At 41.4% G+C, this 27,842-nt stretch overlaps 3 protein-coding genes and 2 long non-coding RNA genes across 19 annotated transcripts; 3 read left to right on the top strand and 2 right to left on the bottom strand.

Annotated features, from left to right (window-relative positions):
- Positions 1 to 112: 112 nt before the first annotated feature.
- Positions 113 to 2,101, top strand: LOC139769342 (uncharacterized). Its single transcript, XM_071700305.1, has 3 exons — positions 113 to 913; positions 1,143 to 1,289; positions 1,410 to 2,101. Exons 1-3 carry the CDS (start codon positions 716 to 718, stop codon positions 1,830 to 1,832), a joined length of 768 nt encoding a protein of 255 aa, XP_071556406.1. The 5' UTR covers positions 113 to 715; the 3' UTR covers positions 1,833 to 2,101.
- Rhogap15b (RhoGAP_ARAP and RA_ARAPs domain-containing protein RhoGAP15B) lies at positions 2,095 to 13,155 on the bottom strand. 9 transcript variants are annotated; one of them, XM_071700295.1, is made up of 14 exons: positions 13,017 to 13,155; positions 12,184 to 12,274; positions 9,764 to 10,680; positions 8,477 to 9,561; positions 7,937 to 8,095; positions 6,833 to 7,022; positions 6,104 to 6,236; positions 5,183 to 5,422; positions 4,558 to 4,770; positions 3,992 to 4,413; positions 3,515 to 3,778; positions 2,903 to 3,105; positions 2,778 to 2,819; positions 2,095 to 2,639 (listed from the first exon to the last, which is right to left on the bottom strand). In XM_071700295.1, the coding sequence occupies exons 3-14, from the start codon at positions 10,502 to 10,504 to the stop codon at positions 2,501 to 2,503; spliced, it is 3,831 nt and encodes a 1,276-aa protein (XP_071556396.1). In that variant the 5' UTR covers positions 10,505 to 10,680; positions 12,184 to 12,274; positions 13,017 to 13,155; the 3' UTR covers positions 2,095 to 2,500. The 9 variants fall into 9 exon arrangements, with proteins under 9 accessions (XP_071556396.1, XP_071556395.1, XP_071556393.1 ...); XM_071700294.1 differs by having other exon boundaries at positions 12,184 to 12,460; positions 13,017 to 13,149; XM_071700292.1 differs by having other exon boundaries at positions 12,184 to 12,590; positions 13,017 to 13,138.
- On the top strand, positions 11,212 to 16,651 carry LOC139769343 (uncharacterized). Its single transcript, XR_011717546.1, has 3 exons — positions 11,212 to 11,481; positions 11,929 to 12,025; positions 12,097 to 16,651. It is a non-coding gene; the product is annotated as an uncharacterized lncRNA (long non-coding RNA).
- LOC139769340 (uncharacterized) lies at positions 13,702 to 27,842 on the bottom strand. 7 transcript variants are annotated; one of them, XR_011717545.1, is made up of 8 exons: positions 26,770 to 27,836; positions 23,331 to 23,675; positions 22,912 to 23,058; positions 22,600 to 22,754; positions 22,119 to 22,406; positions 21,683 to 21,923; positions 19,834 to 21,308; positions 13,702 to 18,688 (listed from the first exon to the last, which is right to left on the bottom strand). XR_011717545.1 is itself a non-coding variant. In XM_071700301.1 (8 exons), exons 3-8 carry the CDS (start codon positions 23,673 to 23,675, stop codon positions 21,048 to 21,050), a joined length of 1,437 nt encoding a protein of 478 aa, XP_071556402.1. In that variant the 5' UTR covers positions 25,567 to 25,715; positions 26,770 to 27,836; the 3' UTR covers positions 13,702 to 21,047. The 7 variants fall into 7 exon arrangements, 6 of the variants coding, with proteins under 6 accessions (XP_071556402.1, XP_071556403.1, XP_071556399.1 ...); XM_071700301.1 differs by adding an exon at positions 25,567 to 25,715 and having other exon boundaries at positions 13,702 to 21,308; XM_071700302.1 differs by adding an exon at positions 25,567 to 25,715 and having other exon boundaries at positions 13,702 to 21,308; positions 27,715 to 27,836.
- Positions 22,291 to 23,316, top strand: LOC139769344 (uncharacterized). Its single transcript, XR_011717547.1, has 4 exons — positions 22,291 to 22,416; positions 22,607 to 22,767; positions 22,977 to 23,065; positions 23,165 to 23,316. It is a non-coding gene; the product is annotated as an uncharacterized lncRNA (long non-coding RNA).

The raw sequence follows: 27,842 nt of genomic DNA, 5'->3' as shown, positions 1-27,842 counted from the left end.
ATTATAATTTATACGAAAGTATTTATATAACAATTTTTACGAAAGGATTAAAGATGTTTTACTAATCACACTTATAGAAAATAAGTATATCTTGAATTATTTCTAAGATATTTTGACGATTTAAATTTTATTTTAATTCTGATAATTTTAATTTTTAGACGCTTTAATTTTGATCACTATTAAAATCCGAGCCGAAAAATATTAGGCCTGTTGTTTTTAGCTGAACTTCTTGTATAGTTAATCTTTCCTCTTTTTCTTTTCACGTTGAAGAGAAGAAGATGAAAGATGAACTGTGCATCTAAAATATTCTAAAAAGAACAGATTTATTGTTTCGCATGAAGCGATGGCCGAATAAATTTGAATTTTACGTTGCGTTGTCAACGTTCGAACGTGTTCAAATGCGAAAGCTCTGAAGTTCACTCACGCGAATAAGTCGAATAATTCTGATTAATGCGCTTGCGCGTGTTTTCGTCCGCGTAAACTCTCGAAAGCGACTCTGTCGAGTCACGCACGAGTGTCGACGACTCTTCGATGTCGCGAATGGGAGTGTGGCGAGTTTTCTCTGCGTATTCGTAAAGGATTCGTGTTTTTACACGCGAGCGAGAGAGTTATCTGGCTCGTCTCAAATCTCCGTTCCGAGTAACTTCAAAGAAATCGACGAGAGTCCGAGGAGAAAACCGCGAGACTCGAGAGAGTGCTCTCGCTTGCGTCTGTTATGTCGCTGCCCGCGTGGACCGAAAAAGACACGTTCGAACTTATTAGACTTTACAAGGAGAACGCGCCGTTATGGGACATGAAGCTCGAGCATTACAAAAACAAAGAATTAAAGGCGATAATAATAAGCGACATCGCGACACGTATGAATATTGCGCCAGAGGAAATTAACAGGAAATTGCAAATGCTCAGGAGTCAGGTAAACGAGATATTGTAAATGCGTTTGATTGTTTATTTACTATATTGACCGTCGCGATGGTTTATCCGGTTTATCGCAATAATATTTCAGAATTGTTTAACTTTAAATTGTTTTAAAATTTGTGGAATAAGAGCATCTTTGTTGTAATAGTTTTATTTAAATAATTAAATAAATTATAAGTTTTATTTAAATAATTTTCGATCTTTAATTACCCTGCTATTTGCTCTAGGTATCTCGAGAAATAAACAAACTAAAACTAAAGAAAAATAATGCAGACAGTGAAGATAAAATATATATCAGCACCTGGCCTTATTTTTCAGCACTGAATTTTTTAATTCCTACCGTAACAAGCAGATCTAAACGTTCGGAAGTTATGGTAAGTTGAAATATCATTTATAAAAAGCCCATTTCTCTAATGCAGCAATTTCATTCTTAAGAGATAAGTATTATAACATTTTTGTTATACCAAATATATATCATTATTATTGTTTTGTAGATTCAAGGGACTTTAGAAAAGAAGGGACGCAGCAAGGTGAAAGCAGAATCAAACGAAATAGAAAACAAAGAGACATTCAAAAGAAAACAGGAAAATAGAAAAGGAAAAAAACGTTCTTTCAAATCATTAGACGTCGTTAACGAGGAAAAATCGAAGCGTCTATGCGTCTCACCTACAACACGGAACGAAGATGAGCGTTTCGGCGAGTGGGTAGCACTAGAATTACAAAGCCTACACTCGGAAGTAAACAAAAGAGTATTAAAGAGCGAGATTAGGAAAGCGATATGTCATATTGCTGATTTAGATAATGCGGATATTTTCGTTCCTAGCACATCGTTCAATCCGCCACAGTCTCCCACATACACACCAATGTGCGAAATAACTAATATAAAATCCGAAAACGTATATAATAATACTTGCTAATAAGAGTCGTCAATTTAATTTATAATCGTTTTTAATACAAAAATCTTTTCCTGAGCATTTTAATATTTATTTTATATTTTACATGAATGATTTACGTTCAAAAATGAATTTAATGGTTGTAACTATAAAGTAAGATACTGTTCCAAATTGTCTAAAATATCATAAAAAGATAGATATATTGAATTATGTATATATATAAATTATTGACCACACACGTGTGTATGTACATATTTATGTTAAAAATAAATTTGAAAACACTGTATCGCCTATTTCAGCTTTCGTTAATTTTATTTTTCTATAAATGGCATGTTATTCCATAATTCGTCACATATTTATGCGATAATTATCATTCTTGTTAACTCAATTGTAACAATAGACTTTCACAGCATCATTGATTCGTAACTACGAGGACGTTTCTATTGGCCGCACTAATCAATTTGTAACGGGGCAATTCAATTTACATAAGCGCTTGTTAGACGAGATCAGACTTAGGATATTATGCTTAGAAAAAACCTATAAAACTGTAAACTATAAAATATTAAGCTAATCAGTTCTTTTAATTGACACTATACACGTATTTGTTTAGAGTTTATAACGCGATTTATTTAGGAAAGTATCACTTATCAATCACTTTGGAGGCACTAAGTTGCTTAATCGGCTTTAATTGGTCATGGATCCATAAGATTCACCGCGGAAGCTCGGAGATTTAATTGGTACTCCCCGAAGAGCATAGCCGCTAACCATCTGTACTGCTCATCTTTGGACGTGCCTGCCAAAACATTCCCGAAATACGGACTGTCCTTACATCTGAAAGATAATTAAACATCAGTCAATTCTACGAAGGATACAATTAAAAATTTATAAATATATCTCTCACACATATTAAATTATAATACAAAAATTTATTATATATTTATTAATGGAGATTATTAGTAATATTTTTACCTTGTTGGTTTCTTGTTCTTTGTGATAAACGTGATAGACCAACTGCGGAAAGGAAGCACATCCCGTAAGTATTTTTCAAGAAATCTATTAAAATCGTAAAAAATGTAACTTTATGCTATATTTACCCCATCTGTGGATTGCGTTTAGGCTCGTGTCCCAAGTACCAAATAATATCTTCTATCTTCCACTCATGAAGTTTCACGGAGCACACCTTATCCTTGTAACAACAGAGCTTCGCCTGACTGAACTCGAAGAGGTAAGTCTTCAGGTTCTTCGTCCTAGTGTCCGCAAATTTAAGCTCGCCGGAGATCGTCATAGGCGGCTTTACCTACACAAAGGGGAATAGAGAGTGAGATAGGGGGGAGGGAGAAGAAACATAATTAATTTCAATTAGACCATATCCTGTTTTCGCAGCGCATGCGGGACGCGTCTTTCTTTTCGCCTCTGGAATCACGCAATTTGATCCGCATAAAAGCTCACGCGCACTTTGTACGGCCTTGAACCCGCTCTGCTCTACTATATAAATTTAGATCGTGGGAACCTATAGGATAATCTTTGCATGTGTGTGTGTGTGTGTGTGTGTGTGTGTGTGTGTGTGTGTGTGTGTGTGTGTGTGTGTGTGTGTGTGTGTGTGTGTGTGTGTGTGTGTGTGTGTGTGTGTGTGTGTGTGTGTGTGTAGAAGCTGTGCTAACAGTAAATTTCACCGTGATACATCAAGAGCTTTGTGCGAATTTTACCTGTTTTGTCTTTAGTACACGTACCAGAGGCACGATGTCCTTGTACAATCGGTCTTTCCTGAGGACGAGGGCGTTATCCTTTCTGTCATCCGAGTCCCAGTATCCCCACCTTGCCACTGTTTCCAGGACACGTTCGCTGTGATGCAACGGCCGCTCCAACGCGCCGGACAGAGTATATTCTTCTAGACACAGCTCGTGAGACGGCAAGCTGGCTTTCTCGGCGAGTTCCCGGCACACGTCGAACGCAGTCTTCTGAGGTCCGATCTAATTAATCGGTTAGTTAATTAAAAATAAATAAACGAAAGATTATATTGTAGCTAAATTTTAATCGTTAGCAGGAATTCAGAATAACAAATTGTCGATAGTTATTGGTTTTGCTTCGTTTTACTCTGTAACGAAAAGATATTGCGCAACGCAGAATGGTTCAGCGATGCCAGCTAGGGAATCTATCGCAGAATGTCAGAAAAGGATCCTTACGGTGACGTTCACACACTCTCCATTCGGCGACAGGATGTATATCCAGATCTTGAGATCCCCCGAAGGCGCACCTCGCGGTCCATTGTTGGACACATGATGTTTTTCCAGAACCTCTAGCATCTTCGCTTCCTTGGCCAGGTCAGCCGACGACAATTGATAAAGTTTCGGATACAGTTTGATGAGGTCACCGATGACCTTGATCTCCGCCCGGTTCCATTCCTCGGCGCTATTCTCTCCGGCGTGCATCAGAGTCGGACCCCAGATTGCCGAAAGATTTTCGACGGTCATCAGATTCCTGGCGCTCTGCTGACTGAGGCCGTGAAGATGCGCCAGGATCCGGCGGAGCGTCGCCGACGTTATGGGACTCAGGTTGGACAATAGTTTCCGATAAGTCGCCACTCTATTTTCCTCGCTGGTCGATTCTATAAAAAGGGAAATGGATTTTTAAATATTTTTTGCAACATTAATTCTTCAAAATTATATTCCGTTAATCCCAATATCCTAGAATCTTCACCGCGTCTATTTTATATGAAATTTAAGTCTGTTTTGGATGGATCATTTGTTACCTGAGGCGAGGCAAAGTCGGTCGTGTATATTAGAAGGGAATAATGGATCCGGCAAATCCCGAAGAAATCTTCTAAGAACCGTGGCGACGTCGTGTTCCGTGTACAAATTCCTCGTTATTTGTGTGGCCCATGCGTCTCGTCTGAAAGCTTCTAATAGTTTTACTACGGCACTGCTCGATCCGCTACGACGATAAATACCCTCCGTCATCATACCTAAAAGATAAGATTTTGTGAGACATTCAATTACAATCACATAATATCGCGTTTACAGATACTAGAATTTAATGCAACCATAATTCTTTGGAGAAACTTAATTATCATACAGGATGCTTCACTAATGTCATTAATTCTAATAATAGCGGTAATGCGAATTTATATCGCGCGCAGTATATCATGCAGAATGTAATTGATGATATAAGAGAAATATTTTTATTATCGTGCATATTATCACATAAAAGAGTAGGTAAGTGAAAAGAAAATGTGAAAATTATTTTCTTTTGTTTTTATCGTTTCCAGGAAAACTTGAAAACTGAGTAATTAGCGACCGTCAATTACAGAACATTATCGAACACACATACAATTCTACGATATTATTTTCGTACGACGATACAAGATGATGACTCACCATGGGCATAGATGAAGTTGACGCATTTGTCCAAGATGACGGGCACATTGTCCTGCGTAATCTGTTGTTGGTCTAAAGCAGGGCCGCAGTTCGTGGCCGCTTGATAAAGAGCGTGTCGCCAGGCGGTCGCCTCGTGGGTTCCCGACGTGGCAATATGCAGGGCGCCGCTACCCCCGGCATCTGCAACCACCACTGGAACAATTCCGCTTCCGGAGATCGGCCCTTCTTGATCTCGCAACACTGCAATGTCACAATATTGCAATTTCAATAAATACGTTGTTAAAGTTGTACGATAATAATGATAGAATCTTGTTAAGTGGCAATTAAATTTTAACAAAGATTTTTTCACTGATTTCTTTTAAACAAGAATGATTTTTGAATAATCGTTCAAAAATTATTTTACTAATATTTAATATTAACGTTATTTTACTAATATTTAATATTAGCGTAACATTAATTTATTAATAGCATTTGTGTAAATCAGAATATATATCTACGGATATGACTAATTTAGGATGCGTTGCATTTTTAATCAAACAGCTTGTATCGCATATTGAGTCACTGATAAGACAACAACCGAATTCGCTTATTATCGCCGCATTAGATCACGTCTTTCGCGTTTCAGCCGTAAGATTAATTTGGGTCACGATAATTTCAACGATCTGTCGAGAAAGATTAAGGCTGAGGCAAGTCATTGATATTGATCACATATGAATGAAATATACCGATAAGGATGTAACAAAAATAAATTGATTTAACAACATAACATCAATTTATTAAAGTAAATTGAATTTTTCTCTTTATCTATTTTATCTATTTCACGTCAAACTCATATTTTTATGTTATACACAGTGAGAGTTTAATCTTATATTTGTAACAGCTCGAATTATAACATTTTCAAAGTTTTCAGTTGCGACTTACCGATGCAGCGCGCTTTCCGCAGGTCTACGTGTTCAAAGTTCACGGCAAACGTAGATTCCAAGGATTTCGTGTAAATCAACGTTCTTTCTTGCAATAGGAGCCAAGCTGGGAACCAGGTACCTGTTACACCTTCCTAAAGGGATACAAAGGATAAATAACAACCGTGTGAAAACAACACAGAACATTTCATATTTTTCTGTCGATGACGAAAAAATTCAACAATTCACAGTGGCAATGGAACGCGAAATATTCAGAACGTTTGCGAAACTGTGGAGGAGGAATTTGCATATCAAAGCATATAGGTTTCCGCTTTCGCAAGCGCGAACGTTTTAGCAGTTGAACACTCAGGATTTTGTGAAATATTTATTAATATTTGTATCTTCAAGTAAATATTATTACAAACTTAAATTATGTTGATATAACTCTGTGTTAAATAATTTCTTAATAATTTTTAATCCGTTGTTGAAAAGAATGCTGATACATTAATGAAAAAATATTAAATTCGACGTACCTTAAAATACGACTGAGGTAGGCTTGCAAATTTATAATGATAGATTAATATAAAATTGTAAAGCACATAATAAATGCGAAAGCGATCAACTCTTTAATGATTAATTGCGCATAGAAATTTTTGTACGCTATTTTCATTACATTTATCATTTTATTAATTTGTTGCTCTTCTGTTCAAAGGCATTGATTTTATTATTACGTTGTTTTTTTTATATATACCTTTAAGTAAGCCCAACCTGCTCTGGTGAATTCGGCGGTGTACTTCGTGGAGAAGGTCGGCGTGGTCGCCTCGAGGATTCTCTGAGCCCAGATTCGTCTCTCGGCGATGCCTTTCGCGTAGAAAATGTGCACGCTCGGTCTGCCCGCGCCGCTAATCGCTATGCAATGCACCGTCTCACCGTCCATGGTCCTGCACACATTTCGAAATTGTCTTCATCAAGTAATCGCGAGTGACCGGCTGACGAGCTAGCTACATATGATGTGCCAATCGTATGATGAGTCAAAGGGAAGTAAAGATATGTAGCGTTAAATACAGATTAGACGCATTGACATACGAGGCGAAGAAAACTGCGCATTTATGAGAATCATGCTGTTGCATCTGGAGCTGACCATAATTTCTTAGGGAAAAGGTTGGTGGAAGAGCTGATTATTTCATATATATGTACGATACAGTATAATTGCAATATATATTATACAATTATAAATTATTTTATTTTGCAGGATGTTTTAAAATATCTCTGTGTAATAATTAAATTATATATTATATATTTTGTATATAATATAATAATTTAATTATTATCAGATTACATTTGAGAAATGATTCTCTCTCCTTTTCTTCTCGTTTAACAAAGAGGACCTTGAGACTTTTCTTGTAGAGTGAGAGAGCGCGATGAGAGAGAGAGAGAGAGAGAGAGAGAGAGAGAGAGAGAGAGAGAGAGAGAGAGAGAGAGAGAGAGAGAGAGAGAGAAGAGAGAGAGCTGTAAGCCTGGGGGAACGTTTGCCCGGCGTTAACACTTGGAGTTGGATCAATGTAAATATATACCAACGAGTGAGTCACTTTATTAATCGAACAATGATACTGGATTCGAATCAAAATTATATTTTCTAACATTCATAGCCGAGATAAAACGTGGGACATCTAGATTATCTTATACAATAAATAGATTTACCGACTTTATCCTTTTTGATAAATTAGATAAAAGTAATCTTGGATAATAATGGAATAAAGCGAATTTTGTGGAAGGATGCGCAAAGAAATGTTTAAAATCGTGAAAATAATTATACAACGTATGTTGCGTTTACGTAGTAAAATAACAGACTCACTTAACATCCTGAAGCAGATGAATACTGTATATTGTCTCTAATTCCACGACCTCTTTCAGCGTAGACATGCTCTTGTCAGCGTAGAACGATAATTTCCGATCGAGCAACACTGTCGCTCTCGGCACGAGGTCCTTGGCCCTCTCGATACCCATTCCAGGCCTCCATAGGAAATAACGACATTTCTAATTAATACTCCAATCAATGCGGTCGCTCAGTTTAAACGATAAATTATTCAAACGTTAAAATTAATCGCAATCGGTTATTAAGAGGAGTCTTTGAAATCTCTTTCTTTGATTAATTTTTTAATTTTTTTTTAAATACGTTTCTCTTAAGCGCTCGTACAAAATTTTTTTTATAATGATAACTTTTAAGCAGCATAATTTTAAATTTGTAAATCGCGAAATTCTTGTTAAATTATTAGAAACTAATTAGTCAATTATTTGACCGTTCGATTTAATTGTTAGTTTTGTAGAAGAAAAGTTTCGGGATTAGAGACTCATGAAATATATTTCTCACACAAGTTCATATATTGCCTCTTACCTGTACACTAGTCCCCTGTGTGTGACCGGATTGTGCGGAGCATTCACCTTCGGCCTCTCCATTCGTAGCGACCTCGAGCCGGACTCGGCGATGTGCTCGCGAGTCCTGGATAACAGTTTACTACCACTCTTAACGAAACTGATCACATTGGGCTTGATGGCGTGCACCGTGGATTCCTGTCCTAGTTTCTTCAATTTTTGTATCACGCTCACTTTGCGATGATCCTCGGCAAGCCTCGGCGTCCCCGACGAAGGACTGGTAACGCTCTCCTCGTCGTTGTTGGCAAGCGTCGTTGTCGTCGTTGTCACAGTAGTACTCGCATTCGGTTTAGGAAGCGCAGGACCCTTCGTGGAAGGCTTCCTGGGAGGAACAGCGGGTTGCTTCTTGGTCACCAAATGCGCCAGCTTCGGCAAGAGAGGCGGATTTTTGCCCGACGCTTGAACCTTGTCGGGTTGCTCCACACCTTCCGCCACGTCGTACTCGTTCTTGGGAAGGGAGTCAAATCTCTTGGGTGGTTCCGGTGGTGTCACATTGATGCCGGGATGCGCCAGGTCCTCGTCATCTTGCTCCTCTTCGGCGCTCTCGCGAAATTCCAGCGTACTGTCGGCGCTGTCGTTGGTAGCCAACAACGTCTCCAGCAGCATCATATCGTTGTTCTCGTAATTGCTATAAACGTTCTCGTCCTTGGATGTCCTCGCGAACGGGTCGAACTCGAAGAGTACGGACTTGCTGCTCCGCAGCCTAATGTCCGACGGAATCGCTGTCGGCTGTTGCCGACAATCGACCTTCGGTGGCGACAGGTTCTCGTAGAGAGAATTTTGGATGGAAGCCTGGCTCTCGAAGGACGCGCAAGAAGTTCGATCTACCGGCGAGATTTTCTTCTCGAAGGATTTCTCCAAACTCTCCTCTTCTACGCTGGATATCCTGTCCACCTCATCGACATTCTCAGCTCTCGTGCCCGGTGTGGCGTCGTAAAAGGTCCAAGAGTCTGACCTCGACAGCCTTTTGGCAGAGATTTCAGATTTGTCGTGCGATAGACTTACATTGACGTCGGACAAGTTTAGACTCTGGTCGGAATCGCTAGTCTGTTCGAGGAAGAAAGATTTAAGAAGGATAAGACTTTTTTTTATTTATTTACCAATCAGATGGAACAATCATAATTTTTACAAGCGTCTTAATTTTGCCAGTGCTTAAACGCAAAACCGGCTCTACTTATAATACCGAGAATAATAGTAATATTCTATTGCAGAATCCCAAAAGGAGAGGAGGCGATTGAAGAGATTTTACCTGGTTCCGCGTGGAGCCGAGGACGTTGAAGTCGGGAAAATCTCGCTCGATCTTGTCGGACACCGTGGAACTGAGTGTGTCGTATCGGCCGCTACTTCCCGACGTGACGGACTGCAGCTCGTCGTAGATAGATTCGTCCGGAAGCGGGGGTGGCGGATAAACCGGAGGCGGCGGGCTGTGCTTGCCACCGGTGGACAGATCCTCTTCGTTCTTCATGCTCTTCAGATTGCCGCTCAGAGGGCTGTAAAATGAGATGCTGCTGAAGATGTTGTCGGCCGGCATCGACACGCACCTGTCCTCCTCGACCGGATCTTTGTGCTTTTTCTGGACGCCGCCCTGACCGACCACCACGTCGTCCTGGTTCAAGGACGACAGCCGCCGCGCCAACAGATTCTTCATCGACTTCTCCAGCCGAATGCTGGCGTTCCGCGTGCTGGAGATAACGGCGCGACCCTTCACCGTCATCTTCTCCGAGATCTCGTCCTTCAATTGGCGCGAGCTCGTGCTGAGGCTGCGAAAGAACTCGTGGTTGCCGCGAGTATTATCGTTGGTGGCCGATTTCAAATCACCACTGCTGGTCGACTTCAAATCGTCGCTCTTCTCAGACTGGCCAGACTCGCTGGTCGGACTGCTGGAATGAGTCGATGGCAAGCTGGTCGTCGGCAAGAGTCTTCGAGGCGCCGGTATCGGTTTGCTCTCGGTCACTACCGATCGCGGCTTCGGTATCGGCTTCACCTCCATCACGGAGCTTGGATTCCTCCACTGCGTAGTAGTAGCGTCCCAGTAAAATAAAACTATGGTATGTTCCGATGTTAACCCATTGATCCTGAGACATATGAGAGTTCCCCTGACTCTTCGCGGCTCGAATTAACGCAAGCTCGAACTGGAAATTTTTTCCCGCAATTTATCAGGGTTACCTAGATATATTTAAAGAAATATGATAGCAATTAAATTAGTAGTCCAACTAATAGTATTAGATTCTATACATTATGTTTACATTTTTTTCCTCTGCTTTAGAAACTGTAATTTTCGTAAGAGAGAACTTCTCAAATGAAAAGCGCGTTTTTCTGGTGCCATTATTGAAGCTAGTCTCTATTCTAGTCCATTATTCGTTTTCAGAACTAATCAAATTGTTATTTCTCCGCAGTGAGCGCGTGACAAAACAAACGAGCGACGCAAACAGAAAGGAAATTATGAATTGTCCCAGGGTGAATCATCGTTCCGAAAGCCGATACCGTCGCCCATAGTTTCCGGCTACTATTCCAACCGACTGGTGGCGAGTGAGTACACATCCATCGTTCCATATCTGTACCTTAATTCTGAGCCAGACATCGATCATTATCGCATCTTGCTATCACCTTTAGTTGTAGTTAAAATAAAGTAAACGCTTAAGCATGTGAAGAATGTTACAAGAATGGATTCTCCAAGCAGCTAAAAATAAATTAAGTCTAAAATTGAGAGTCCCATGTCGCTGACCTTGTTACACATTATGTTACTTCTTTTTTCCTGTTTCTTTCTCTCTTTTAAACATTACGAATTAACTTTCTTAGGGAAAGAGGCAAAAGATTGCAGAGAAATATGCGGAACAGTGCTACGCTAAGAAGAATCTATTACGGAATAAAGAAGCGACATATCTGACGCGTTTGTTCCAATGAAACTCATGATTCACGATTCACTCACATGATCATCAGACTTACCAGCTTCTCGTCGGATTAACGGTATGAACGATAAGTAACTCCTTATCTTCTAACTGATTCTAACAGGTCGAAACTTCCTCGAGATAAGAAAGTAAAAATTTAATAGAAAGAGCACTGTTGAAGCAACGAACTACTGATTAAGGTAACAAAAGTCTTAATGATTACCTAATCCGAAATATCAATAAATCGATAATTTTCCAAACATTAAAGAAACTTTTATTTAACGACCAGTTATGCTGCAAACATTACGATTGTGGGTAACAAAATTATATAATTACGCAAGATGATATTTGCAACATTTGAGTCGGCCTATCTGAGATACATAGCTCATTATGAAACATGTAGAAAGTGTTGCATTGATGTATATAGTTATCGTGTCATGTGGGCTCCACAATGGAGCTCGCAAACGCGTCGCCAACAGTTCGCGCACATTGTCATTAATTATTCTTATGTCAAAAACACCTGTAGATGCCTCGTCGATGAGAAGTCTAGCTGCGTTTCAGTGCGTACAAATTGATGGAGCTATCTCGACAGAGAATAAAAATAAAAATTGCGGATTTTTCGGGTATGTATGCATCGCGCGCAATTAAAAATTACATATGTAAATATATAAATATATATATATCATTCTTTCAGAACGGTGCATAATCGAGAATCATCGTGGAGATTACGATTTCCGTTGTTTGTCCGTTAGCAACAAAACACACAGGGTCAAAAACCTACCTCGTCGTTGTCCCACTGTTGTGGTGTACCGATTGTCCCTTTCTTCTCTCGAATCACACCGCTCCCGTTTTCTCGCAGTGAGTCTCACTATCTAAAATCACAGCATTTCGTTTTTTTCTTCTTCTTCGAACGAGAGTTTCTTTCGAATTAAAGGGGTCCACGTCTGTTTCCCGATCGTTCATCTGTATTCCGTCCACGATGTGGGTCCACTATCTCTTTTCATTAGCACGTGACTCATTCACGCACGAGCTCACGTACATAATTACACACACATCATCTGTAATTTTTCACATTTGCATTTATGCAAATTTCACGGATTTACACGAGTGAATCATGGGGAAGTATGGTAAATTTATAAAACTTGTTATATATTAAATAAAAACGAACACCGAATCTCTCCCTTGAAGCTAGAAAAACATTCGATAATTAATGCCAGTTATTATTTTTATATTGATTATTTTCTATTATTTTTAATATGAATCCAAATTTCAGCACAAAAACGAATTTTTACGAGAAAGTGGAGCCTAGTACGTGCTGGTCGAGAGCATTTAACGAGTTAAAGAGACACTTTGCGCGCGCGGCAACGAGCGGAGAAAGACGCGCGCGCGTGCTCCGGCCACGCACACACACACGTGGACGGGGCGCAGGCACACGGGCACAATAAGCGAACTGTATATTTCACAGTTTGTGAGCGCGCAGGCCAATTCTCCTTTCTCCTCGTGGAGCTCGACGTTTCGGAGTATATTTTTAGAATGTTTGAGCCGCGGGATGCTGGGCCGCGTTTCATCGGATGCGGATCTGACTTTTGCGTAGAACTGCCGACGTTTACGTACGTGAAGATAATAAAAATGACGTGGGAAATGATAAGATAAAGGAGGCGGAGCAATGCGTCGTCGTCGTCCACCCGACGGCGCAGCTCGTGCCTATGCACTGACGCGGCTCCGCTCTCCGTCGTCTCCGTTGCCCACCACATCCATCCGCCGTTTGCTCCTCTCGAGGTGCCCTCGGTGGTGGAAAGAGGCCGGAGAAGGGGACCAGGCCAACGCCATCGCAGGCAACAATTGCAACGGCCACCAATGCAACTGCACGTGGAATGTGTTATTCATTTTCTGTCTAAACTTTTTACCAAGCCGTACAACGCAGAATGCGAAAGTCTACTAATAATTAGCAGAATAGATGTATAGGAGGTCCCATTCAAATTTAAAATTCCACAGTAAAAATTGTACAGAACAATTAACACATTGGACAAAAACAATTACATTTCTTTTTGGTGACACACTATGTGGTCTTCGAAAATTTTGCTACAATTCACACGCGATTAAATGTTCAATTTGCTATCCATAATCCTAGATTAATTAGTTATTAGCCTATTTAATAAAATAAATGCAACTTACAGATCCAGTGTCGCGGTGTTAATAAATTTAACTGAAGGAAAATGTGACAGCAACTGCATATGCCACGCGAAATGTATAGAAATTTAACAATACGGTGGACAAGGAGAGATATTATTCTACGAAGAATATTTTAATGAAACCTTTATTAAGACTTTTATCATGCCAAAGACAAATGACGACTTTGGCTATACAAACAGGTAAACGTTTTCCCGGCGAGAGTCCTCCATGCAGGTGCAAACTATACAATATATCGTTATAAAATTTTATAGATTAAGATTTAAAAAAAAAACATATAACAAAATTGCATACATGGATCTGATGTCACAGAACAGAATACAGAAAGAAAATACTTATTTATGTGTTTGCTTAAGTTAAATAATATTTTTACTTATAAAAATATAATTTCTATTTTTTAAACGACAGCTTATTTTGAGCGATAACTATGCGAGTATCACTGTCACTCTGACGACATTTCATTCGTTGATTTTATTAAACTAATTATATTAATTAATAAGATTTTAGGATAATATTTGAACGGAGCACTCATCAGTTGCACCTGCACTATCGAGCGACTTGCCTGGGTATCTCTACTATCTTAAATCACAATGGTGACGACAAGTTTAACTATTTATTCGTTAATTAGTTCCTTAAGATTGATCGTTACATATAAGCAGGTACACCCGCACGCACGCACACGCGCTTCAGCAGCCGTATACATAAAAACGCGTGACGAAACGATTCGATGATTGCCGATGATCCCTTGGCGAATACTCAAGGACGGGATACAATGTTACATCACGGATTTAAAAATATAGTAATTAAGCAAAATAGTCGATGGAACTTAGAATGGTAATTGTAACAGACGATAGGACGTTTCTATTAATTTTAACTGTAAAAATTACCTTTGCCATGGAACGATTAAAAAGAGAAATAAAAAAAAGAGAAATAAAAAATTAGGATAAGTAAATGGAGAGAGAGAAAATTAACATAATTTTACCAAATTAATGATATTTGAGATGACTTTTGAGATCATCATCATTCACTATCGAGAATCACACGAGGAAATTATATTCCCGCGGAGCGACTCGCTTTTATTATATAATTCCCCTTATCGTCATAAGATTAATTTACCGCGATCGATTCGATCGAGTCGGTCGCGCAAACCCGTAAAGAGTATATACCTACGTTTTCGACGTGACGCCGAATACTTAGGCCATAAAATCGTAAAAAAATATTCAAGCGCGAGTTCGTAGGCGAGTATCTGGTGTAGATGTGCCTTGCCTTCTTTTTCTTTTTTCGAGGGTTTGAGGCAAAAATTGGAACGCGCGTTTACTTTCGTATACTTTGCAGAAAAGAGTGAGATCGCTCGCGGTAGTCTCGAAGAGTCGAAATCGCGAGTGCGTGCGTTGCGTAGCGGCTGCGTAGTATTTTTTTTTCGTTTTTATAAAGAGGAACGATCGACGGAATATCTACTATTATGTTGGAACACAGAGAGACAATCGTTAAACAATGCGACCAGCCCTCAGCCGATAACGCAATTTTTTTGCGCGCAAAATTTTTATGACGGAAATTAACAAACGCGTAATCTGTTTCTACATTTATACGTATATTTTTGGAATGCCTATGGACGATCAAATTACATCATCGTAACTAAGTAATTTTTAATTGAGCAATGATTCCTCGCTTATTTTCGTAATATGAGACAATTATTGGTCCGTGTACAACAAAAACACATTTTTTGTAATTTGACATACTTTTGCACTCTTAATTGAGACAGAGAGACAATAGAAACAAAACGTTTTGCGAAATTTATCGGGTAAGGGCTGAGATAAACGATTCAATCTCCTCTCTTCGCTTTTATCCAAATTAATAATAGCTTTATGACACCCCGTACCAATCTATTTTGCAAATGAAAAAATATTTGGTTTCTCTACTAAAAACCCTAATTATATTAACAAATATATTTGCGGAGAAAATAATGGCAAATTGTTTAAGTTATCAAATTCATGAAATATATAGGTTTCAACTCTGTAATATTCGTATTACAGAGATCATTACAGTCTTACAATTAGCATAGGCGAAGTGTATCGAATTAAAAATTAATATTATTATGTATATTGCAATAAGATGATTTTAATAATTAATCCGGTCACGTGGCGACGGATACGAGGCATCGTGAATCTGCCATGTAATTCCGAAATCGTCAAACTACAATAATAGTTCTTCGAAATCGTTTACGACTGCAACATGTGATTCGAGAGCAGTAGGATAAAGAGACAGAGAGAGTGAGATAGAGAGAAAGACAATGACATAGAAAGTTTAAGAGATTAATCCGAGGAAAAAATCTTTTAGGCACACTCACACACATACACGTACATTTATATAATTATATATTTGTGTATATATTATGCGTAGAGCGCAAGAGTCTTTATTTTTTGGCAAGCAAGACGCGGCTTCGCACTTTTATTCGAATTCCTGTCGGAATCGAGGGTGACGTGATTCGTTCACTTTTTTAATTCTTTGCGCTTGAGCGTTGTTTGCGGAAGAGCAAGACTAACTAAAGATACGTAAATGAAGGATATAAGACAAATTGGCATATATAACGAGAAAAACATTGAATAATATAAATGTACTGCTTATATGAGACATTTTTCTTGGCTTAGAATAATTATTAATATTGTTCTCCCCGTTTATTACAGAATATCGTTTACGCTCTTAGTTATTCCTGAAACGTAACGATAAAATTTGGCGTGAGAAGTTATGATATTAAAAAGGGCCGAGTTAGCGCAAAGAATTAATTTATAAAAAATTACACATCTATTTTCGCATTAATTTCGATCAGATTTCGACAGATGTCGATTTTCTAATCGCTTTGTACTCGCTCAGCCGATCAATATCTTGCAGAAAAAATCGTCGTAGTGCGAATATTCAGATCACCCTCGTAACGCCACCATTGTTCAGTACACGGACTCTTAAAATTGCTTATTTTTCCTTCGTACGTTTTCGCGCAGTGTTAGTTAATTATAATGTAATCGTTATGTCATAATTTAATAGCAAATATATTATCACATTTAGATTGTATTAATTTTTAAGACGACCGGCCGGACGTTCCTCGACGAATTTTTCGTCGCCTCGCGACTTTCGTACCGAATAAGAAAGCCTATTAATGCCCAATTATTTTACGATTTCTTTCTATAATAGGAATAATGCAATAACTATAGTCATTTACAAAAAATACAAATGAAAATCTTGCGATGTGGAATGTTTTACTTTCAATAAATGCTGCCCAGTTCTCCAAGCAACCGCGCTGTTATCCAAAGGTCAATATCTTTGCATTGAAACACTTGACCCTCTCATTCTTTATCCTCTCGACGTCGTTGATAAGATCTCGCGATGACATAAATAACTGAGTTGCTCTGTTTCGCAGATTCCAACAATGAGCAGTTAAGAGAGCACTTCAATTCGCACTTAAGGGAGCACAAGCGACGACACTCGTCGTAGACACGTCCGGTACGGTATGTTAGATTTAAATCTAAGAAACATTAATATAGAATATATTATCGTGTAGTTTATATAAGGTATACGTTAAGACACTTACTGCTACAGCAAAAATTCAACAGTTAAAAGATTGTAACAACTAGTTTACGCTCGCAACGAACGCGGAAGCGGACGATCAGACTGAAATCCTTCTGCGTTTGCGGACTTTTGCGAGATTCGTAATCTTCGCTGAATCTTTGAGACCTCCTTTAAAAAATAAAAAAAAATAAAGGACAAAGGTGCCTTTTCTTGAAAAAAAAAAAAAAAAAAAGTTCTAAAATAATAATGCAACTAAAACTTCGAAATTATATTTCTATTTAATTAAAAAGTTACGCCTGCATTATACTTATTAAACGTTTAAATATACTTAGTTATATCTTAAGTTTGGCGATAAAAGTGTTTTTAGTGCCTAAGGTATTTTTCCTCTTTCTTTCTTCGTAGGTCAGTCAATTAAACAAAAAAAGGCCAAAGATTCGGTCTGGGATGTAAGGAGCCGAGTCGCGCAATTTTCCGCTAACGAAGAAATCTGGTCGCACGTTTCACATCCGCAGCAGCTTACACCCCTCGCGTATCTTCCTTCCGTAGAACATCGTTCATCCCTCTTATAATCGGGGGTCACTTTGGCACGCATTAATTTTTTGTTTCTTTTTGTTCGTAATGTTCGGCACGGCGCCGCTGCTTATCAGTTATGAGCTCGTAATTATAATAATGCGAATAAATCTCGGGTAGCACCTGAGATTGATCGCTCGGACGATACGATAAAATGAGGTGTTCTTAGGCGCTCATCTTGGAAAACTACGTTTTCGCAAACTACGAGAAACGCCAGAAAACGTGTCGGCCGCACTGAAATTTCCCGCGGACTTTTCGCAAGTCTCTCGTCTCTTCGGAACTTTTCCTTTATCTCTATTACATATATAGATTCTTCGTGACAGTTTTCCTGACGTATGACGTACGGAACGCTTTACTCGAGTTGTGCTATGACTTTTGACCGAAATAAAAGATAAACGATTACTCCAAGTAAATACTAACGGCGGACGGAGCCAGTCGCGCTAATTGCGGACGTGTAATTAACAAGAAACCTCCTTCGTCATGGATAATCATTGTAAATTATGCGCGTCGTGACGCGCACCCGTTAAAACTATTTCGTGATATAAATATTCTGAACGTGCTAACGCGTACGGCATATCTTGGAAACGACTTGTAGATATGCGCGGACGAGAAATGGAAAAAAGCAAGTCGCCCTCTTCAGTCGAGACAGCTTTGTGTAAAATCATGTATATAAAAAGTCGCATTGAGAAACCCGTTGCACCGTAAATGCGTTTCTTTACGAATACAAAATATACCGATGTATATCAAAAGCAAAATAGCACGTATACCAGCATGTATAACTCATGATTTTCGTTCGGTATAGTCGAGTGAATTATAGCGCACACCCGGTATATGTTAAACCATCTGCTTTCGGATGAACGGGCCTACATCGTTATGTAAATCCGGAATAAACGGTTTTTTTTTCTTTTACCAACTTCCACGCATAATCGTAATCATCTTGGCTACTATAGTAGTCATCCGTATACCTAAAAGATAAAATATAATTTAATATTTAATATATATATAATTATGTAATATAATTAATTAAAATCTAAATCACATTCGCTCGTAATTACGGCTTATTTCAAAATTTATGCTACTTGGCACGGAATGATCTACGTTACTCGCGATACTTCTAGCGAAGATAACACCGTCAATGCGAACATGTAATGAGCCGGAAAAATTCAGTCGCTAAATGTACAAGTGATAATGATAAGTCCAGTTCGAAGAAAAAAAAAACTCACTTTAACGTTCGACATATGGAACGCGTTCGAATATAAAGCGTCAAAATGTGCCGGAGGAGTGAAACCTTATGCCGTGCAGCTTCGGCTTCGCATCATCGTATACCTTGTAGTTTAGCATAGTATTGTATAGTAATGGCTATAGCGTCTATATAGTAGAACGATACTCTTTCGCGAGAAATGTCATTCTCGACGAGACGACGGATCATTGTTGCCGTGTCATGGTGTGCACGAAATCCTCTCGTGCTACTTGACGTGAGACGCCGTTTCAAAATCGTTTATCGACTACAACGTATTTGTATGATACATTAAAAATTGACACATATTTCCGACAATTACAATCGATCTCGTTCGCTTTCTCCCCCTCGCACGAGCAAGCGATCGATCGTCGGGGACGATTTTGGATCTTAAAGAGAGAAACGTACGCGAGACACTTGTATCGATAGCGAACGGGTGCGTCCAACGAGCTTAAATTTTGCAGATGACAATTATGCTCTTTCCTTTCAAAAATGTGCTATACGTTGTATAAAGTGAACAGAGTTTTAGTATAATTTAAAGACGTATGATGTAAAAGGAGTATAATGATACAAGAGTTCTATGGAGAAGTTTTGAAACACCATCGTCTGCAAAACAAAACGCGTTAGGCTTCACCTCGTTATACTCTCTCTATCTGTCATTATAATTTACTTGCGTAATCATAGTGCATCGTTTTGGTATTGTTAATCGTAAATAGCGCAAACGTAAATGGTAACGGCAACTCAGGCAACGATAACAATGTGTTCGTGTTAACAAGTACTTAACAATTATATTTATAGCATGGTGATTCGTGCAGCGCGAGCGAACTATATACTAGACACGTAACGTTAAAACGAATCTTCGTAAAATAGCACCTTTCCATCCCGGTTGGGCTCCTCGCGACATGTCGTGTCGTGACTCGGTGCTTTTATTGATCTCATTAACCATTGGCCTGATTCGATCGAGTCTCGTGCATCCGCCTCGATATACATGCGAGTATTGCGAGCTCCTGCTCGAATCTGTTGAAGAGTATAAATGTATTGATCGTTGTTTGTCCCTATATGATGCTAAAAATAAAATTTTCATTTCGGAATTGAATACTGATCATAAAATCAAAGCAGACAAAACAAAAAATCAAGATTAAAACTAACAAAATAAAATCGAGATTAAAATAAATAAAAAATAAATAAAAATAAAAACTACAGCAAATTCGAAAAATATTGAGAATGAAATTAAACTTAAAGATGTAGACGCTAATAATTAATTAACGATCCAATAGTTAATGGGAAACAATAAAGCATCGTAAACATTTAGCACGAGAATCCCCGGAACAGTATAGAGTTGCAGTCTTAAACTTTGCTGAAACTTGTAATTTCTTTTCTCTTTTTTTTTTTTAGTCACGGCGGTCAGTGCGGGAAGAGCATAAAAGATGGACGTCACGTCGCGCCGTGAATTCGTTTCTACTTTCAGTCTTTCTCCGTGATCCAATCAATCTACGATTCTAGCACCATTTTGCAGCTTTCTCCCGTTCGTCATCGATCGATGCGAACGGGCTGTCTACCGACCGTCATCGAATCGGCTACATAATGTAACACTTGGACGTTTACATAGCTAATACAAGATCTCGTTAGAATTCAAAGGTTACATTAAATTATCGACGTTCGCATGCAATAATCTATACGTTTCCTAACGTCTAAAAGGGGAAGCCTTGCCGATGCTGATTTGGAAAACAATCCGTTTTTCTTGGATTGGGAAACAGTTTTTCTTTCGACTTCATTTCTCTATTCATGTCAATTTCGTAAATTATCTTAACTCTCTGCTTCTAGTTTACCTCTTAAATTGCTTTTTTTTTCGTAAAATTATGAATAATTCTTAATTTTTCTCGGATTTAATTTCCACCTCATCGCGATTCTCCTTCGTTTGTCCGCCAAGTTCAGCACTTGTACAAGCCTTCCTGTAAATTCTAATATATCTAGATCGCAGTATTGACAAAATGAGGACGTATAAAGGACAGGCGAGTCCCAGATTTCTTTTCCCGCAGGTCTCTCAGGGCCGTTGCTCTTCTCTTCGTTCTTCGGGGGCGTTTTCGCTAGTTGGTCACGTCCGGATTTGAGGACGGCGAGGATGCCGGGCTCTGTACCAGGTCGACATCGGTGGTATCTCTCGAGGAGGCCAACAGCGAGGGAGTTATTAACATGCCACGCGGACTGAAGGTGTCGCAATAGAGATTCTCCTTTTTATGTACTCGTCGTACGTGGCTGCGTAGATTGTCACGACGTGCGCTTCGGTAAGCGCAGTGCGGGCACAGATGCGGCTTCTCGCCCGTGTGCATGCGACGATGTTGTATTAGCTGTAAAAGTTCCGAGATATAATTAACATAGTCAATCCTTAATTTTTGCTTTCTTGTATATATCGCTCATTTGCTACAACAATGACATAACTCAAAAATTGTCACTTTTTGAACTGTTTGCAAAAGGAGAGTAAAAATTCAATACACAGAATGAAGAGCTAATATATAGCTAGATATGTTTGTTCTTCTACAAATCAGTTATTGCATCAAAATCGCGTTTAAAAGTATAATGTTGAAAATTTTAATGATTCAAAACATTCAAACTTATTTTTTGGAAAATTTTGTTTTCTGAGTTATGTCATTGTTGTAGCAAATGAGCGATATGTATGTATAATTAACATCTTTGTGCCAAAAACAAATAATATTTCAAGTACCTTTTTCAGTTGCACTGTGCGGAAGATGCAGATATCGCAGCAGAAGTACCGGTCATCGCGATGCCTTCGCATGTGCCTGCTGAGATCGACCTCGGACGATCGGTCGGCGCCGCAGACGGCGCAACTCACCCTAGTCTCCGGCGCGGTGCCTCTCGCGTGCGCTCGCAGATGTCTTTGAAATGCCTTCTCGATCGTGCATGCGTACGAGCATAGCGAGCACCGATATTCCTCCCTCTCGTACCTGAGAACATTGCGAAATGGTAGTTGAAAGAATACAATAATATTCCAAAAAAGAGATACATTTCTTTCTTTTATTCCATTCATTCCATATCTGATAAGAGTTTTATTCCGTAATAAGAATAAAAGATTCGGAAGGATCTCTTTTTCGATAAAACACAGATTAGATGTAGTTAGTTATGTAAAATTGTTCGAGTACCTATACCTGACGCGTTGCAAGGCCAGCGAGCGTTTCTTCCCCGTAGGCGTCATTCCCTGGGCCACATGCGCCGCCACGTGGGTCTCCATCTCGCACCTGCTGCTCGTCGTGAAGTCACAGCCCGTGGACGGACACCTCTTGGTCTCCCCGGTCTCCGTGCCGGACAGAGCGGGATGGCAATCGGCTATGTGCTTTCTCAGAGCCGGTCTCGTCGGTGCCACCACATCGCAGGAACCGCACGAGTAGCCGCGATGAACGCTGCTCACGTTTGGACTGCTGCCTCTCGATCTTAAACCACGTAATATTATTGTCACCAACTAATGTAATAATAACAATGTAATGTCCCACAACTTCGCGATCTTAATTTCAATAGCGAATTTTATGAACTTGAAGTTAAGTCCTTCTTAAGGTAAAATGATCTTTAAGAAAAGCCAAGTATAATTGTGGCTTGACTATGATAAATTCTATTCATTCTACGTACTTTTCAGTGTAGGATGAGTGCTCGCTCTCGGAATCACTGTCGGAGGGAATATTGGGAACTTCCGTCGCTTCTAATGCCGCAGTGGCGGCAGACAGTCTGCCCAGCATCGCTGTGTAAGCACCCAGTACCCAGCCGTTCAGAACAGGAGTTCCTTCCTGAATATTAGTGGTAAAATATTACTAATATAATACCGACACACAAAGTCGGTGTATAACTCTATTATGTTACAACAATCGAAGAATCGGTTTTAGATTCGAATATGCCAAGCAATTAAATGTTCATGCATCGGATAACATAGTTTCGCCGACCGACCTTGTCGAGGGCCAAGCATGCCATCGGATCGGGAAGCTTCGCGATTGATAGATTGTTGTTTGCAGATCGATGTGAACTGTTGGTGCTACCGGTATCGCTCTCGTCACCGGCATCTTCGTTGTCATTGCTTTCGTTTGGCACGCAAGTCTAATAGGTACATGCAAAAAAACATATCCTGTGGCCCTGTGCTTGTATTACAATTAAAAATGTTAGGCATGAGTTTACATGAAAACTAATATAACTTAAATTTCAGGCTTCCATTTCTGACCAGAGATCTTACAGCTTTATTCAAAACTATTTGCCAATTTTTATTTAATTAAAAAAATTTTTTAATTATAAATTTTTTTATATATTAGTATTTCTTTTTTGTTCCAATCGGCTTAATATCGTGCCGTATAATAATGAGACAATTGTCTTACCTGGTTTTCATTTTGATCGGCCTTTTCGATGTTACCTTCGTTGTCGTCGCGCTGCGGAGGGTCTTCATCTTCGCCGTTCGTGCTCTTCTCCGCGTCCTCGGCGTCCTCGGCATTGGTGGACGCGATCGAGGCTGGTTTCGTGACCAGCTCCATCGGGACGTAGGGTGGTCCCGCCGCCGTCAGCGGCAGCGGCAGCATGTCGGGCCGGTGCAGGGCGCTCAGGGCGAACGCGGCCCTTGGCAGGATCTGCGTCGCGCCGGAAGGCAGAATCGGATGCCTTCGGGCGAGACGCGGGTCACCCCAAAGTTCACCCGCGACGTGAAGACTCCAGATCCCATATTCCATCTGGAACGTTACGATTGCCCGTTGATAGGATCCGTGGGATCGGTTCGTATAGGATATAATCTATAATCTATATCTGTTTTACAGTGAATAAAAAAGTATTCGCACACAAACACGTACACATTGGCTTTGAAATTAATAGGATGTGAAAAAAATGTTGCACGTAAAAAGCGTGCTTTCCGATAAAAACCATTGTGCGGCGATATCTTTCTTTCGGATGGAATAATTTCCAAGAGACAGGAGACGTGCAAATATACTATTTTTATTCACTATACATTTTGTATCGGTGGAATTGATCGTTGATTCGAGAGTTCACGATTAAAGTGGGACAAGCCAATTTTTTTGGGTTCGTTTTTTTAAGATATAATTTCACGTGTGAAGTAAAACCGATAAAACTCAGTTTCAGAAATCGCCCCAGTATTTGGTGTATTTACGAGGTATCGGTATTATTGGGCTGTCAGTGAGATTACGTGCAGAGCAGCCGAATATAAAATTAGAAATATACCCTGAACCCAATAAAGATTGAATCGCTTGGAAACAGTGCTCGAGTGCCTCATTATGTTTGTATGGACTGCACGGTATAAAAAGGGTGAAGGGTAGGGAGCGAGAAGAGAGAGATTAGTGGTGGCCCTCGAATCAATACTTACGTGCAATTTTCAAGCGTGCCGAGTATTTGTTATCTATATATAAAATCGTTATCTACATGCGCTTTCTATCGAGCTGCATTTAATTAAATCGTTAAGAAATATTTAAACGTACATATCAAATCTATTTGTAAATAATGCACGATGCTCATTTTTTGTCGATTATGTTTCTCCAAGTAATTTCGTAATTATTTTATAGTTATTTTTCCGAGTGTCCACGAGGGATCTCGTTGGGCGAAGACATTTTCAGAAGCACGTCAAGAGGCAATAGACCATCGGGGGTCGGGGGTAATTCGATCTCGAGTAATTCGAGTTACGAGGTCAAACGTCTCGAAGCGTGCTCGAAGCGGGGATAACGATGCGGAAGAAAGTGTCACGCGACATGAAAGATTATCTCCCTAAAATTCTCTCTTCCTCCTTTCGACTTCATTTCCCTCTCTTAGCACTCTTCTGAAAACTCCCGAACGCGAATTATGCGCGTTTCGTACATCGACTTTTAGCTCGTCCCAAGATATTTCATATCGCGATGCCATTACACTCTCGCAAAGTTGTTTCCACGCGGATCTATACTGCTCGAGTCGTCAGAATAGCTCAATTTTCGATCTGTATCTCCTCAAATGTGAGAGACTCGCGGATGTTCTCCTTCTCGTGGATCATTTTACCTTCGTACCAGTCGTCGTAAGCCACGTCTTCCTGATAGAACGAGAACAAAGATGAAGCTTAAAGAGATATATTTGTAACCTATATAACAATATCGGGAGATCACGCGAAACAAGCGAAGCATTCGACGTTACGAATTGTCCTAAGAGGAACGTTCGTCTCCCTCCAGTTTCAAGACAAATGAATCTAGCTCTGTCCACGTGCGTTCACCCAGAGACTCGGTGACCGGGATCACCCCTCCAGATCAGATCAGGTCAGATCGAGGTATTAGATTCTGGCGGAAAATCAACTGTCCCTATTTCGTTTTGCGAGCTACCTTTACTGATCCGCTAATTAATTTTCTCTAAATTAAATCTTTTTACATGGCATTTCGAAGATCAACAGATAAAATATGCAGATTCCGTTAATATCGTTTCTCAAAGTTGTTCAAGAAATGAAGAGGGGTTTTCGTGGACTGTGGAGAGATCGGCGAAAAGATCGCGTCTCAAACGGCAGGTGAGACGGTTGCGCGAATAAATCGCAAGAATATCGAGGATGTTCCCCCTTCTGTAGGAGCGGGGGGGGGGGGGAGCGCCCCTATGGTGGCCTACCGCAACAATTCGGGCCGATCGTCATTACGCTGGAATCATCCCCCGCCAGTGCTCCCTCTCGTCCACCGCAAGGCCGGGCCACCGCCGATCTCCACCTTACCGATCGAATGAAGGTTCACGCGCGTAGCAGCTTAGCACCGCCTCCCACGCTACACACATGACGATTACGTCGACGACGATGCCGAAAAAGACCGAGGAGACGAAGACGAAGAGATGACGATAACGATGCCAGGTAACGTGAAGAGAAAAAAAATGTGGCGTCGCCGCGATCCGCGAGTACCGGAGCGGTGAAGAAAACGGGTGTACCGGGTCCCGGATACGTGTCGCTGTAGAGCGAACGAACTCGCGAGATTCCTGACCATTGGACCGACCCTCGTGCATGCATACTTTAGCATAACGTTCTCTATACAATATCCAGAAAGAGGGAAAGAGATACGGGGGGACGAGGGGGGGGGGAGGGGGAGGGGCACCGCCGAGGGGAGGACGTTCCTCCTCGTCGTCCCCCGCCGCCGGCGGCGTTCGCCCCTTTCTCTCACTCTCCCTCTTGCGCGCGCGTGCCCTCTCCCTCGCATCGCGCGCCGGGGGCCTCAGCAGTCGTCCTACCCCTCGCGCTGACCCCTTCCCCCTTCGCCCCGCCGCCATCGCTGCCACGAATCGATTTGTTATTGTTTTTGTGTCTGCGGTCGTCGCGGCGGATGGAGTGAGCGGGGTTATATCGAGGGGTGGATGGGCGGGTGGTAAGTGGGGTGGGGTTGCCGGTGCCGGTGGTGCTGCTGCTGGTGCTGCTGCTGCTGCTGTTGCTGCTGCTGGTGGTGGTAGTAGTGGTGGTGGTCGCGCTCGAGCTTCGAAGCCTCGGCTTCGGTTTTCGGGCCGGCAGAGAGGCGACCAGGGTGAATAAGCTGCTGCTGCTGCTGCCGGGGAAGGGTGGAAAAGGGAGGCAGGAGAGAATCGCAAGGGAACGCGAAGGGAGAAAGAGGGAGAGAGAGAAAGAAAGAGAAAAGGGATAGATATCGCGGATTCCGATCAGTGGCGTAGCCAACGTGGGACGAGGAAAAACCGAAAAATGACTCCGCGATCTCCGTCGGACGTGGAATCGCGCCCCCGAAACTCGCTCCCGCCCCCCTTAATTGCCCTCCGCGGAAAACCGTCGCTCGGTCGGAACGATGAAAGGACGACGCTCGTCGAGTGTGTCGTGACTCTTACGAGGAATTGGAGATTGACCGCGAAAAAAGGGCCGAGATCACGCCATTGGCATAGCCGCTGAAAAGAGCGAGATGAAACGAGAGAGGGCCGAGGATGGAAGCTGGCACAATGAGGAGGAAACGAGCGAGGGTGGCTGCGGAAGAAGGGAGAAAATCCCTGCGAGGGCAAGGGCGAGGAGGGAAATGGAAATATGGAAGGGGGGGGAAGGGGGACGATCGCACAGGTTAAACCGAGAGGGGACATTGCGCGAGGATGGTCACAGGAGGGGGAGGAGCGGCGCGGATCGGATTGCGTTCGCGGGTTGCATCGGGGGAGGGTGGCGACAGAGATAGTTGGAGGAAGAGCGAGAGGGGAGTGGGAGGACGAAGGGGGGGAAAGGGGACGACAGAGACAGGGACCGAGAGGGAGGAAACGAGATAGCGGGGGTAAGGGGAGGGTCACGTCGGCATCGGCTTGACAGGTGACAACCGATCGGACCACTGACGTCACAGATCACTCGGTCGAGCGCGCGCGCACGCACGTAGCACGCACAGACACGGCTGCACGCGAATATCCGCGTTCTACGCGGCGTGGCGTAAAAAGTCGGCGGCCACGACTCGCACTCGCGTACACCACTGTGCACCATTCGACACACGTCACGTTCGACATATCGCGGCGCGTGAAAGAGAGAAAAAAAAACGGGGTGATCTCGCATCCCTAGCAGGCAGAGAGCCGCGAGGCGAGGGAAGGACGAGAGATCGGTGGACGGCGTAAACGAGGGAAGAAGGCGGGAATGAGAACGCGAGGCTCCATCCGCTAACGGATGGACCAGGGAGAGAGAGAGAGAGGACTTTCGGACGCGGGTGACCGCGTGTGGGATCGCGAGGGATTTTTCGCGCGGCGCGATTTCCACCCGCCACCGAGTAACCGCGACGTACGACTTTGATATTTTTTTGGATATTTTACCGGGTGTTAACGCCGGCCGATGGTCCCCGCGCGCGGCGCCTCTCTATCTGGTTACCATTACACTCGGATGTATGAAATGCGCCACGGGCATACAACCATCCCCCCACAATAGCCCTATTTATGATTGG

The sequence above is a fragment of the Temnothorax nylanderi genome, unplaced genomic scaffold, assembly GCF_030848795.1.
Source record: "Temnothorax nylanderi isolate EJ_2023f unplaced genomic scaffold, tnyl_v1.0 TNYL_tig0022_pilon, whole genome shotgun sequence".
Classification (NCBI taxonomy): domain Eukaryota; kingdom Metazoa; phylum Arthropoda; class Insecta; order Hymenoptera; family Formicidae; genus Temnothorax; species Temnothorax nylanderi.
The sequence above is the reverse complement of the archived record's forward strand: the minus strand, read 5'-3'. Positions and strand labels throughout refer to the sequence as shown.